The sequence below is a fragment of the Aethalodelphis obliquidens genome, unplaced genomic scaffold (assembly GCF_003676395.1).
Source record: "Aethalodelphis obliquidens isolate GAN/ISIS:26980383/991018 unplaced genomic scaffold, ASM367639v1 scaffold49, whole genome shotgun sequence".
Classification (NCBI taxonomy): domain Eukaryota; kingdom Metazoa; phylum Chordata; class Mammalia; order Artiodactyla; family Delphinidae; genus Aethalodelphis; species Aethalodelphis obliquidens.
The window spans coordinates 10,531,753-10,544,952 of record NW_020837993.1 but is presented as its reverse complement, the minus strand read 5'-3'; the positions used below and the strand labels follow the sequence as shown (position 1 = coordinate 10,544,952).

The window sequence follows — 13,200 nt, the reverse complement described above, 5'->3', positions numbered from 1 at the left end:
TATCTGACTTTATTCCTTTCCTTTTCACTCACCCCCATCTACGGAGGCCCTTCTGTGATGCAGCATCAACTTCATTTGCCAGGCCTTTCTATAGAGCTTAAGATCATTAGAATATTTCATACTCCATCAGGCATAGCAGGTAGGAGGGTCACCGACTTGGGGAACCTTCCTCCACAGACTAGGTGGCTTTTCCTCTTTTTGCCTAGTACCAGAGGATGACACAATTTAGTCAGTTTGACGGGTTCAAGGCTTTCTTCCTTTAAAATAAATCCAGACCGTGAATAGATTTGGGAGTCCAAATGGGCCTTTGCATCAACTTCTGACTGATGTGCCTGTGATTTTGTCACTACACGTGAATAGAAGGACTTCAGGGCTAATGTGGCCACTTGTGGAACATGAAAGTCTAAATTTATGGAAGAAAATACAGGGGAATGAAGTACTGACACATGCCACAACATGGATGAACCTTGAAAACGTTATGCCAAGTGAAAGAAGCCAGGTATAAAGGGGCACGTTGTGTATGATTCGATTTGTATGAAGTGTCCAGAAGAGGCAAATCTGTAGAGACAGAAAGTAGATTACTGATTGCCTGGGGCTGAGAGGGGAAGGGGCGTGAGGGAAGTGGCTAATGGGTAAACAGTTTCTCTTTGGGGTGATGTTCGCACAACTTGGTGAATATGTTAAAAGCCTTCAATTTGTACACTTTAAATGGGTGAAATTGTGTATGAGTTATATCTCAGTAAAGCTGCTATAAAAATTGTGAAGGAAGGAAAAAAGTCACAACACCCACAGTAGCCAAAACCAGCAGCTTAGCCAAAGGAAGTTTCCCGGACTGCCCTCTGCTTTTCACTTCGTTTTTGGTGTTAATTGTAATCCTGCATTGAGTCTTTGCATTGATGGCTGCTCTTTCTTTACTCTTACTAATTAGCTATTGACATTTTAATTTAATAATGGTGTCCTGTATAACTTTCCTCCTGGTTTCCTAGGTGCCTTTTCTCTTTTTCTTCTGTTTTCTCAATAGTCTGCCCAGCACTGCTTATTAGATCCTGGAGACTTCAGTGACCCAATGGGTACTTTCTGTAGGCGATCATTTCTTTTGCTCATTAATGAAATCTTCACAGATGCCTTTAGTAGCCAGTATGAAACGTTTTCCCAAACGTCGTAGCTTATCTCGTGCACCTTGTATACAAGTCAGTAGGGATCTACTTGGAACTTGGCTATTTCTGTGAGCCTAGATTATATTTGTTTATGTGCTGAACCAAGGGGAAGGCACAGAACTGTTTTTTCTTCTCCTTCATGACCAAGGTTGCAGTCTTGCTGAGACATAGGAATTGGTGAAGAGAATGAACTCTGGTTTATCTAATCTCATGAGTAAGACTTGTTTGGGTGAAAAGGGTTCTGTGGGTCATTGAGTCTCCCTGGGTCTGGCTGTTCTGGCTCCTGATAGCACAGTCACTTATATATAGTTGCCTTTGCCCCACAGAATGCACCCTAAGTGTCTTTCACGACACGAGCTGCTGCTTCACTATTGCAACTAAGCGGTGACCGTTGCTGATAAACTCGACAGGGCCCAGCGTTGCTGGAAGAATGTCCTTGAGGGTTCTGTTTGCTGTAACTCAATAAATAAAGAAAGTTTAGTGGGCACATGCGATCTCCTTAATATCACCTTGACGCTTTACCCTTTTCAAGAGCATGTTTTGTGAGTTTTGTCCTTCCTCCAGACTAAGTGGTTCACCTCAGAGAGAAGAAAAGGATGTTATTTTTTCCTGATGGATGCAGGCTTACAGAGAAAAGTGGCATGAGAAGAACTCCCTAGCCCTTTGCTTTTGGGCAGCAGAGCCTGGCTAAAACATCATGCCACCATGGAGCAGAGCAGGGGAAGAGCCTGTGACCCAGTCAGATAGAGCTGGGTTTGAAGCCCAGGTTTATAGCTTAACAGTTATTCACTTGAACAATTAATAGCCCTGGACAGTTACTAAATCTCTGTGCCTCCATGTAGGCATCTACAAATGAGGATAATGATACTGACCCCATATAATTGTTAACATTAAGTTAAACAATAGGTATAAGATTGAGTCCTGTATTTAGACTCAAATTGCATTCAAGGAGAGACTCCAGCAGTTATTGTGAAAGGAGGACAGGAATGTTAGGTGATTAGAAGGTCTGAATGAGCTAGCTCAGTGTGACAGTGGGAGTTATCTCGAAGGTCATACAGAGAGCCCCTGAGTGTGCTGCCTTGGTCATGGAAGACCGCCACTGGTCTCAGTGCCCTCGTATTCCACACTGTGGAGACTGATTCTGCAGTGTTAGGGTAGATTGGGGACAGGTAGGGAGCAGTGATGTTCATATATGTTGCATGAGCTGTGGCTTGAGTATTGCCTTCAGAAGGAGGCAGGGATCACCGTCTTGGAATTTTGAGTCTGAGCAGTTGGAAGTCTGACATGTGCAAGAAACCATCCACCTCCCCTGAGTATCAGACACCTGAACGAGGCCAGGGGAGAGCACCATTCTGGGTGGGGGTAAGGAGGAACTTGGTCAAGATGGGTGCCATGCGGCAGTAGCACTTTCTCTAAGAGAAAGAGCTCCCTTCAGCATTGCTTTAAGGCTTACGTAGGTTTTTGAAGAGCAGCACCTCAGACAGGCATGGGATGATGACCTCTTAACTTCCTTTCAACTCTGAGGATCCAGGGTTCGACAAAAGGCAGAACATGGCTGCAGAAGTCCTGGTTGCATTTGAACCGGGGCAGATCTAAGGGCCCTGGGAGCTTCTTGCAAGAGGGTCTCTGCTCCTGCAAGTTCTGAAGTGTCCCTGCCACCGCACAGCCCCTCGAAAGAATGTGAAGGTTGGAGAAGACAGGTGATGGGAGGCGAGTGATGCGGAGGGAAAGTATGTCACTCTTGCCCCCTCTCCGTACCCAGTATTGCAGAAAGTCCATCTGCTGACACATTCTTGTGTCAGGACCCTTCCTCTTAGGAAGGAAGCTGACTCAAAACTGAGTCTTGGAAACACCTTCAAAGATCACAAGGAGGAACTCGTCCGTACACTCTAGTCTTGGGAGAAAATGAGTGCTTTCAGGCTCACTACATTAATAGGTTCAGGAACCGTGGCCCCCCTTTTGCTAACCAGCCTCTCCAGGCTCACCGAGAGCTCTGTTCTGGGACCTTTCTGTGTGCCCCAGGTGCCTTCCCCAAACTCTGTTGCTGGCGCTAACCCTTTCTGCTTCAAACAGAGAAACTGAAGTATCTTCAGGTTCTAACCATTACATTGTCTCTTAGTCTGGCCACTACTGTGGTATTAATAGAATGTTTTCTCCTACACAGGAGGTGGTTTCTTTTGACTTTGAAAAGAGAAATGTTGTTGCAGATGCAACTTTCCTTTCTGAATGTTTAAGACACCAGGGTTACCACTAAATTCAACTTAATGGCTATAGTTTTCCAGGCAGAAGCCAGTTGAAGTTGTTGGAAACTCCACCTGGGATTTCTAGGCAGTGGTCCTCTGGAGTTTTACAGTAGCAGTTTCTCAAGATGTCAAGAAACTTGAAAGATTCTTCTTGTCTCCTTTTTGAGAAAATTGTGCTTTACTCATTATATATATGTACGTTTTATAAATATATATACACATTCATACGTATGTGTGTGAGTGGAGCTCACACACAGTTGTGCCAGGTTTATTTTCGATTTATTTCATGGGTCTAAGCATTTTCGTGTAAGCTTGCTTTTCCATCCTAGCTGACGTATTTAGAGAACTACAGAATAATACACTGGGGTGAAATGTAGCTTCTCCCTGAGCCTGAGAAGCCTTGCTGCTCCTCACCTGTCTGCCCCTTTGATGGGTGTCTCCGCTTGGAGTGATGGGTCGGGAGGAATGTGTGTGCATGAGGTCAAAAGGCAGGAGAGATCGAAGATTATTTCACAGGATGAAAGGCCATGGGCTCCCTGGCCTGAGGTGGGTTTTCCCTGACCTCGCTGCAGTCCATCATGGCTCCTGGAGATGGGATACCCTTTCTGTCCAACTGGAACATCCAACCAAGGTGGTTCACCCACCTTCTTTGCAGAAAGGACCAGCGTGGAGCTCCAAAAGCAGCAGGGCCTGCAGGCTTCGGAAGCAGCCCTGAAGGCGAGGGTCTCTTTCAGCACTGGTTGATTTGATGATCAAAGAGAAAGCAGTGGGGCCCAACCTCCTCTTTAAGTCCTTGCTCTGATGTTTGTGTGGCTTATAAGAAGAATTCCATAAATATATTATTATCATTACTTAAACCTGAACTTTGTCAAGGAGGGTGGCAGAGAGGGGTAGCAACATGGGACCCAGAATTCATAGGTGAATATATGGAAATCCACTTGTGTGGGTTATTTTAAAAGAGTGGAGGTATATGAAAGGAGCAGGGACTCTAGTGGGTGCTGCGGGGCCCCCATGGGTGGTGGTAGCCTGGGGATTCTGTCCTGGGTCCTGTTGGCACTCCTCAGATGTCCCTCCCTCCCGGACTCCTCTGCATCTGTCTGCTGACCACGCCCCATGATGTTACATCCATGCAGCCGCATGCCAGGCATTTCCATCTGGACGTGTGCAGAAAACAACACATCCCGAACAGAACCAATCTCTCTCTACCCCTGCTGGGGGGGGGGGGGGAAACGTAATTCACCACATTAATCTGCCTGCTTTTCCCCATCTGTGCTGCTGCCCCCTTAGTCTGGGCCGCTGTCGGTGCTCGCAGAGATGGCGACCGTGGCCCTGCGGGTCATCGTTCCATTCTCTTTTCCACTTAGCAGCCAGAGTGAGCCTTCTAAAATGCATATCTACTCATGTGACTCCCTGTTTAAAATCCTCAGACAGCATCTCTTTTCTCTTAAGAATGTGCCAAACTCCTATCTTGTGGCTCTCTGCCTCCGTCTACCCATCTTTCCTCCCAATCTCCCCCACCCACCCAGGTCCCAAAGCCTGGGTCCTGCAGTCATGCCGAGTCTGGTTCTCTGACCCTCGCTCCCCATCAGCCCTGCCATCACCCCCATGCACCTGCTAGCTCCTACTGGCCTTTCAAGCCGGGTTCTGGTGCTCCCTTCCCCTGGGAAGCCCTCCTTACTGGCCCTTTGCTTGCCCCTCATATTCCCACTGCTCGTCCTCAGGGGCTGGGCTGTCTCACTTGCTGAGCCTGCAGAACTGGGCCTAGGACCTGGCTGATGTATTTAATAGTCAAAGGAGCCGTTCTCATCCTTAGCTGTGGCTCAGTGCTCTCTGGAGGAGAATGCCGACAGCTTTGGGTAGATTTCTGGCTGTGCTCGGGGGGTGGGGGGCTGCTGTGAGTTCAGTTGACCCAGCTGGGGTTTCCCTCCCCTCTCCTCCCCCACACCCCACAGTGTCTGATGGAATCAGTTTCTCTCCTGGCTGGGCAAGAAAACCACAAAATCTCTCTGGACCACATGTCTCTCTGATGTACTTGGGAAGTCAAAGTGTGCTTTCCTGGAGTTAGCAGCAGTTCACCTTAATGCATAGTGATGCCTGTCTCTTAGGAAAGTCACCCTGTTTTTATATGGAACAGTGGTGTGTCCCTTAGGGTACCCGGAAATACCTGAGAGGACCCTATACCAGTCTGTATTTTGATTCAGAAACTTGACCTTATTTCAACATCCATGAACTGGTTCTATCCTTTAGAAATTATTTGGGATGTGTAAAATACATAGCTAGTGGGAAGCAGCCGCATAGCACAGGGAGGTCAGCTTGGTGCTTTGTGACCACCTAGAGGGGTGGGGGGGGGGGAGGGAGACTCAAGAGGGTGGAGATATGGGGATATATTTATACGTATAGCTGATTCACTTTGTTATACAGCAGAAACTAACACAACAATGTAAAGCAATTGTACTCCAATAAAGATGTTTAAAAATAAAAAAGAAATTATTTGGTATAGAATGTTTGTGTTTTTTGAAGTTGTATGGCTAAGTGGCCCCTTTTCCATTTTTGTTCCCTGTGAAGAGGATGAGTTCTCCATCTTCTCTTCCAAAATATGCTTTTAAAAATAGTTTCTCTGAGGTAAAGATTGTTAAAGGGCTTATTGGCAAGTACAGAAAGAAAGGTTTTTAAAATCCCTAGAAAGAATTTAATAAATATAAGGACTCAGGGAAGGAGGAAGAGAGTTAAAGGTTGATGTATGTGACTTTTTTTGCTGTCCCCCAAAATGAAGAAAATGAGCTTTTAAATGCAGTGCCTCATTTTTATGGGATTGTGACCCTGAACGAATCCTTTTAGTGTAGATGTGGGACCTGTGTTAGCTTTTCCAGCAGTTTACATAGGCGTTTGTTGTTATTGTTGGTCATTGTAAAAATTCCAACGAATAGAAAGATCTCATGGGCAAAATCAATTTGCTTTCCCCGCTGTGTATTTGTTAATTTATAGCACCTTCCATTTTCCTTTTATTTTTAAAAAGTAGAAATGCCTTTCATCATGCTAGGTGTGCTCCTTATTCATGGAAGCCAGGGGAAAAGTTCCCTTCCTTTCTCCCTTAGCTCTGTAATTGGAAATTTGGTAACTGTACTAAATTTTAAGTTTTGGCACTCGTGTGAAGCAGCCATCCGTCTGCTGGCGAGACACACTGCCCGGGGCTTTTCAAGAAATCCCTTAATAGTCCTGAACACTAATAATATTTATATACATTGAGATGAGGCAAAATTTACAGCGGGCTTCTGGGGCTGGCTCCAGGACTCTCTAATCCTGAACTTCCGCCGGCTCCCCTGCCTCCCTCCCAGAGTCCTCTCAGGTGGTGCTGCAGCCAGGGGAACACTGGCTTCCATCCCTGGGGTTTGTCCTCCAGCAAATAGTCACCTTTCTCTCCCTCTCCCTATCACACCCCTTTTTTTATTCCCCAAAAGCATTTGATACATGTTTGTGTACAGTTGCATCATGTGATGTAGAAGATTTGTGATCTTGATTTGTGATCCCTTTAAGAGGAATTGTTCCATCTTTAAAGAATAGGATTTTACCTAATTTAAGCTTAACTGAAATTCCTTCTGAAGTAGCTCCCATTGCTGAAACAAAACCCTAATTCCCTAGCCTATGTGCTGCTTGTTGCAAGAACTGACTGACGGTGCAATTCTAGTAATGCACCTCGGGAGGGGGTGGTGGGGGGGGCGGTTTGCAATGGACCACTGCCCAGAGATGCTGTTTCAGTGGAATGGGGAATGGAATGCAAAACATATCTACAGATACTTTGTCAGGTTTTTTTTTTTTTCTTTCTACTGGAAATGCCCAACATTTATGTTTGAATCTAAGCAAGTGCACAGGGGCATTTTTCTATTCTTTTAAATGCTCTTAGTTTTTAATACTACATTAATAGCTTTTTAATATTGATGTCTGCTACTCGTCATTTTATATAGCATTTTATTTAAATTGTAAGCAAGGAAAGAAGGGTTTTACAAGTAAATATTGTCCCCGGTTAGTCTCTGATGATGATCGTAAGATTCTTAATCAATTTTCCTTCCTCCAAACACAAAGCCTGGTGGTGGCTGATGGCTGATGAGCAGCTCCGGGGACTTCAGTGCTCTGAATGGGGTGTGTGCTCAATCGGCAGGTTTGTGCTGTGACACCGTGAGCATGGTTTCTACAGCTAGTTTCACTTTAACTATGTGAACCTCACAGATGTATTATATAACATGAACTTTGTAGGGACAGCATAACATTTCTCCTCTGGCTTCATCCCTCTTCTTTTAGCTCTGCCCCCTCTGGTCATCATAACCCTCTGTGTTGCTGCCAGATGACCTTTCAAATATGAAAATTAGACCACATCGCTCTCCTGCCCAAAAGCTTTGTGATGCCCATTATCCACCAAAGAGCCTAAACCCCTCAGACAGGCCTACAATGCTTCTTTGAGCTGCCCCCCTCCTCTCTCCCAGCATCACCTGTTACGGGACCCCTGCCATCTTCACGAGCACCCAGTTCTCCCACCACAGAAACTCAGTTGCTCTTACACACATTTACGTGTGATTTCATCTGTGTTATTCTTATCCTCCTCAGCTTTCAGCTTTCAGTTCCAGCCTCCACACCTCTGTGAAGCCTTCCCGGGAACCCAGGTGCCCTGGGCAGGCTGTACACCACTACACACTCCTGTTCTTACCTGGTGTATTGTCCATCTCTTAAGAACAGGGCCTGGCACACAGGTGCAGTGCACATTCAATAAATAGTTGCTAAGTGGATGATTAAATGAAGGATAGGCGGACTTAAGTTCTCTTGTTTTTAGTTTAAAAACTTGAACTTAAGGGTTTGCAATTTTATTGCTTCTTTAGATCTTGGACATTGAAGTTACTTCTGTAATGGATATATTTGAACTTAAATAGTCATTTAATCTATGTGATTATTAGATTAAGTGTGAGATTTGAGAGTAAAGTGTGTGTGGTGTGTGCGTGCATTTACTGCAAATACACTAAGCTTGTACATTCAAATTGGTGTTATCAACTTCAGGATGATCCCCTTGGTAGACTGTATATGTATCCCAACATTTTAGGAGCTCCTCCAACAATGTACCTTTTTGGCGTGACTAGAGATCTTTACTCCTTGTAATCTGTTGGGTAGATTAGTTTGTGGAAACAGACAGAAGTCATTGAGAGGCAGTTCTGGTAAACAAAAATGACATAGACCAACAGGAACAGTCTTCTTCTTTGCTTATATTATACGTTGGCTCTGAAGACACTTAGTTGGGATTCATTCAGTTGCATCTAACAAATAGCAGGTGCTTAAACAAGACACAAGTTTATTTCTTATTCATGTAAAGAAATCTAGAGGTAAGCAGTCCAGGGTTAGCCTACTGGCTACACAGTCATGAAGGACCAAGTTCCTTTTATCATGCTCCACTGTTCTTTTTTTTTTTTAATAGATTTTAATGAGTTGTTTTATTTATTTATTTATTTATGGCTGCTTTGGGTCTTCATTGCTACGTGCAGGCTTTCTCTAGTTGCGGCAAGTGGGGGCTACTCTTTGTTGTGGTGCGTGGGCTTCTCATTGTGGTGGCTTCTCTTGTTGCAGAGCATGGGCTCTAGGCGCATGGGCTTCAGTAGTTGTGGTACGTGGGCTCAGTCGTTGTGGCTCGCGGGCTCAGTAGTTGTGGCGCACGGGCTTAGTTGCTCCACGGCATGTGGGATCTTCCTGGACCAGGGCTCGAACCCGCGTCCCCTGCATTGGCAGGCAGATTCTTAACCACTGCACCACCAGGGGAGACCCTCCACTGTTCTTTATGTGTCACCTCATGGCCCAAGATGGCTGCTTGAGCTTCAGGCATTACACCTGCATTCCAGCCAGCAATGAGGAGGAAAGATGTACCCCCTCTGCTTTAAGGACTCTTCTGGGAAGTTCCACCCCAAAAGTTTTCTAGCGTCTCACTGCCTAGAACTTAGGTCACTTCTAGCTACAAGAGAGGCTGGGAGATATAATATGTAACTGGGTGGCAAATGCCCAATTAAAAATCAAGGTTTTATTACCAAAATAGGTAAGAATAAATAATGGAAGGCCACCTATTTGTCTCAGCCAAAAATGATGATCAGATAAGAAACTTGCAAAATTATTTTAAGCCTGACAGTATCATGAGAATTTGTCTGTTTCTTCTGAGGTGATAGTATTCATTTGAATGTCCAGGTTCTGATACCTGTTTTTAAATGCACCTCTTGGCAGTAAAATAAGGTACTCCTCTGTGCAGCTAGTGGATGTGTAAATTGGTACCAACTTCCCAGAGGACAGTTTGACCCAGCAAGGCTAACTCTGGAAATTGATTCTACTGAAATAATTAAGAATTCTCATGAAGATTGAGTGCTCATTGTACTAATAAAATGTTGGCGATAAATGAAATGTCTAATAGTAGGAGACTGATTATAACTTACGATACACTGTGTTATGGCATGCAACGCAGCTGTTAAATTATTGTCGAATTCACAGAATGTTATGCCAAAAAATGCTTTCAGAATGACTTGATCCTTTTTTATAGATATTTATATGTGCATGCACATGCGTAGGAAATGATCTGGGAGGGTCTCCATGGAGGTACTGATAAGATGACATTGTGATCAAGCGGACTAGATATTCTATGTATTTTCTTATCTATGATCTCTGATTTTTTCATCTTTTTTTATTATAAAGAAAATAATAGAATCTTCACTAAATAATGCATGTCAGAGTCAATAATATACATATTTAAATAATTTTCTGTTGTTTTCCAACTCAAGGAAAAAGTAGGAAGCATATAATGCAAACCAGATTTCATATTTTGTTGACTTACACTTTACTGGCTAGTAAGGCGAACAGCCCCTAGAGTGTGATCCTTACAGCATTGTTATGGAAATAAATGCCAGCTCATCTATTTGGGACAAAAACTGTGGATCTCTTGTTTTTAGACACTGCTTTCACTTAACTTTAGCATAGAGGGAGTCAGGGTAGATAGTTTATAATATCCTATGGTCCTCTGGGATCGAGACACTGCCCACCCACCCACTTTCTTATATTTGAGAATTACCATCAGACATGGGGACTTCTCTGTGATATATTAGGTTGAGATATCATTGCTTATTTGGGGTAAGACCTTTGATATGATACAGGCATGCACAAACTTTTATAAAGCTATTTTGTCAGCCTGAATGGTATCATCTTTAGCATATCCTAGTTTAACCATTTCAAAAATAAATGAGCATTTCTGCACACTAAGGCTTTTCAAGATATTTCAGTAAGGAACATATGCAAAAATGCAGATTAAGTAGCACATATAATGCCTTCTAAGGTAATAATAAACTGTATTGTCCACATAGGGCTTCCACGGTGTCATGCATGCCACAGGTAACCTTTCAAGATGGGTATTATTACCCCATTCTGTAGATGAGAAGAGAGGATCAAGGTCAAAGATGGTAAGGACTCCTCCAAGACCAAACATAGTCAAGTAGGAGAGGCTAGATATTAAACCCTGCTCACCTGACTCCAAACGCAGAGTATTTGCTCCCTGCCATAATGAAATTCTCAATATGTAATACTGTTGATTCAAGTCCAATGCCCAGTGACGTTCCATTTGGGGATCGCGTTGTGGTTGATGGGTTGGATTGTGCCAGGTGGAGCGATCTGGCTCTCAGCCAGCCTCACACCCTGCCTGTCACCCACAGTGTGCCCGAGCACGTGCGGGAAGCGGGCGTGCACGGAGAACCACGAGTGCTGCCACCCCGAGTGCCTGGGCAGCTGCAGCGCGCCCGACAACGACACGGCCTGCGTGGCCTGCCGCCACTACTACTATGCCGGTGTCTGTGTGCTCAGCTGCCCGCCCAACACCTACCGCTTCGAGGGCTGGCGTTGTGTGGACCGTGACTTCTGCGCCAACATCCCCAACGCTGAGAGCAGCGATTCCGAGGGCTTCGTGATCCACGACGGCGAGTGCATGCAGGAGTGCCCGTCGGGCTTCATCCGCAACGGCAGCCAGAGGTCAGTGTTGGGGCCCGGGGGGCAGAAAGGTTGATGCTGCCAGTGGCTCCATCCGGGTGGGACCCTGGGGAGGTTAAGGGAGGGGGGCCACCGCAGAGGGCTGGTATAACTTCAGTTTATGATGACTGTAAGAGCAATGGGGAGTCTTTTTGGTTTGAAAGCCTACTGCCTGGCCGTTTGGAATTAAGTACCTGATTTGTGGGCTCAGGTCCCCGGAGGTCACTGACCCCCTGTGCACATGCAGGGCTGCCACCCTCAGCAGCAGGCCGGTGGGGGAGACTGTAGGTTGAGGTTTTCTCACCCTCGATGCTACTCAACACTAGACCAGTGAAGGCTTTGGGAGTGCGGGAAGGAAGACACGGCCAGCCCACCAGCATCCTTAAGGCAGTGAGCAGGCCTCAAAGTCTCTTAGCACTGGCTCCCGTCCTGCCTGAACTAGCTGCCGCTAAGAGCAAGCAGTTTGTTCCATCAGCACCTCCTACACACACACGAACCCTTCACCCTCCCTCAGTTTTCTCTGTCTCTCTCTCATTTTGCTTCCTGAACATTGAGACTTCTCTTGGGAAGCAAAGAAGTTCCTTACGGCAAACAGCATCCCTCTCGTGCATGCCAACTGGACTTCTGTGAATTGGTTTTAAGTTTTTGAAAAAGCAATGCCAGAATTGTTACAAAATACAGGACTATAACCCTGGAAGCAAGAGAAGACTAGAGATTTGGGGATGCTGTTTCCTCCTCTGGAGCAGAGCAGAGAACTCTTAGGAGAGAGTAATTCTGTTGTAATGGACTAAATGCCTACTTCGTGATTAGCACCAGAGGATCCTTACGTTTCGAGGTTCTTCAAAATAAAACTATTCTACAAATATAAAATACCATTGGAAAAGGAAACATTCATTTTGAGTATAACGTGTAACTTCCCTTCTGTTTGCTGCCTTCTGTTTCTGCAAACCTCATCAAGCAAGTCTTGGTAAAGGGGAATCTGTTTCTGGTGTAATATTTGGAGATGTTGCTCCTTCCATAGGCTTAACTTCAAATCAAAGGTAAAGCTCACATTATTTCATAAAATGAAGTGTAGAGCTTTCTACCTGTCATCATTTCTGTAACGGTTATTATAGTAAAAGTTACTTTAAATACTTTAAAATGGTAAATGTGCCAGGGATGCCAGTGAACTGGAGAGTATACATATTCCACCCAAAATAAGTATGCCACATTTTACTCACATTTTATTGGCAGCCCTAGAACTTAAAAAGGCTTTGCCAGTACCCTGGGCAGTGCCTGGAACCCAGTTAAGGCTCAGCCACAGTTCCTCCCCAGGCGTGGGGGCCAAGATGAGGCAGCTGGTGCATGGCCTTGGGTCATAACTTCTTTGCCTTTCGGGTGTGTTTCCTGTGGTGTCTGGAGGCATTCAGTCATCTGCAGCTGCCAGAGTAGCGGGCAAAGTGGGATGTGCTGTGCACTGTGACAGTTTCTTCTACTGTAATTCATTTTTCAAAGAATTGAGCTGTTATTTTTCCTACCAGTGCTTACAGTCTGTTCAAAGCTACAGATCTCCCTTTTACACTTTAAAATAAAATGCCGTCAAGAACTAATAAATCCCCCTCTCAGCCTTTAAGGGCTATTTGACCCTTACTTTAAAATATTTATTTTTTAATACTGTGTATACCAGAATGGATTTGAGGACGCTTAAACTATCAACATGTAATCAGAGCACTTTCTTAGAAAAACATTTTTTTTTAAGTGCTGGATGATTCCTAGACATTTTAAGAACGGTGTTT

At 44.8% G+C, this 13,200-nt stretch overlaps 1 protein-coding gene across 6 annotated transcripts in view; it reads left to right on the top strand.

The window, feature by feature from the left end:
* IGF1R (insulin like growth factor 1 receptor) overlaps positions 1-13,200 on the top strand; it is a 307,791-nt gene that overhangs the window by 230,148 nt on the left and 64,443 nt on the right. For all 6 annotated transcript variants that reach the window (XM_027083187.1, XM_027083186.1, XM_027083185.1 and 3 more), the window contains one exon: positions 11,116-11,428. In XM_027083187.1, the coding sequence (XP_026938988.1) occupies positions 11,116-11,428 (313 nt within the window). The remainder of the gene's footprint in view (positions 1-11,115; positions 11,429-13,200) is intronic.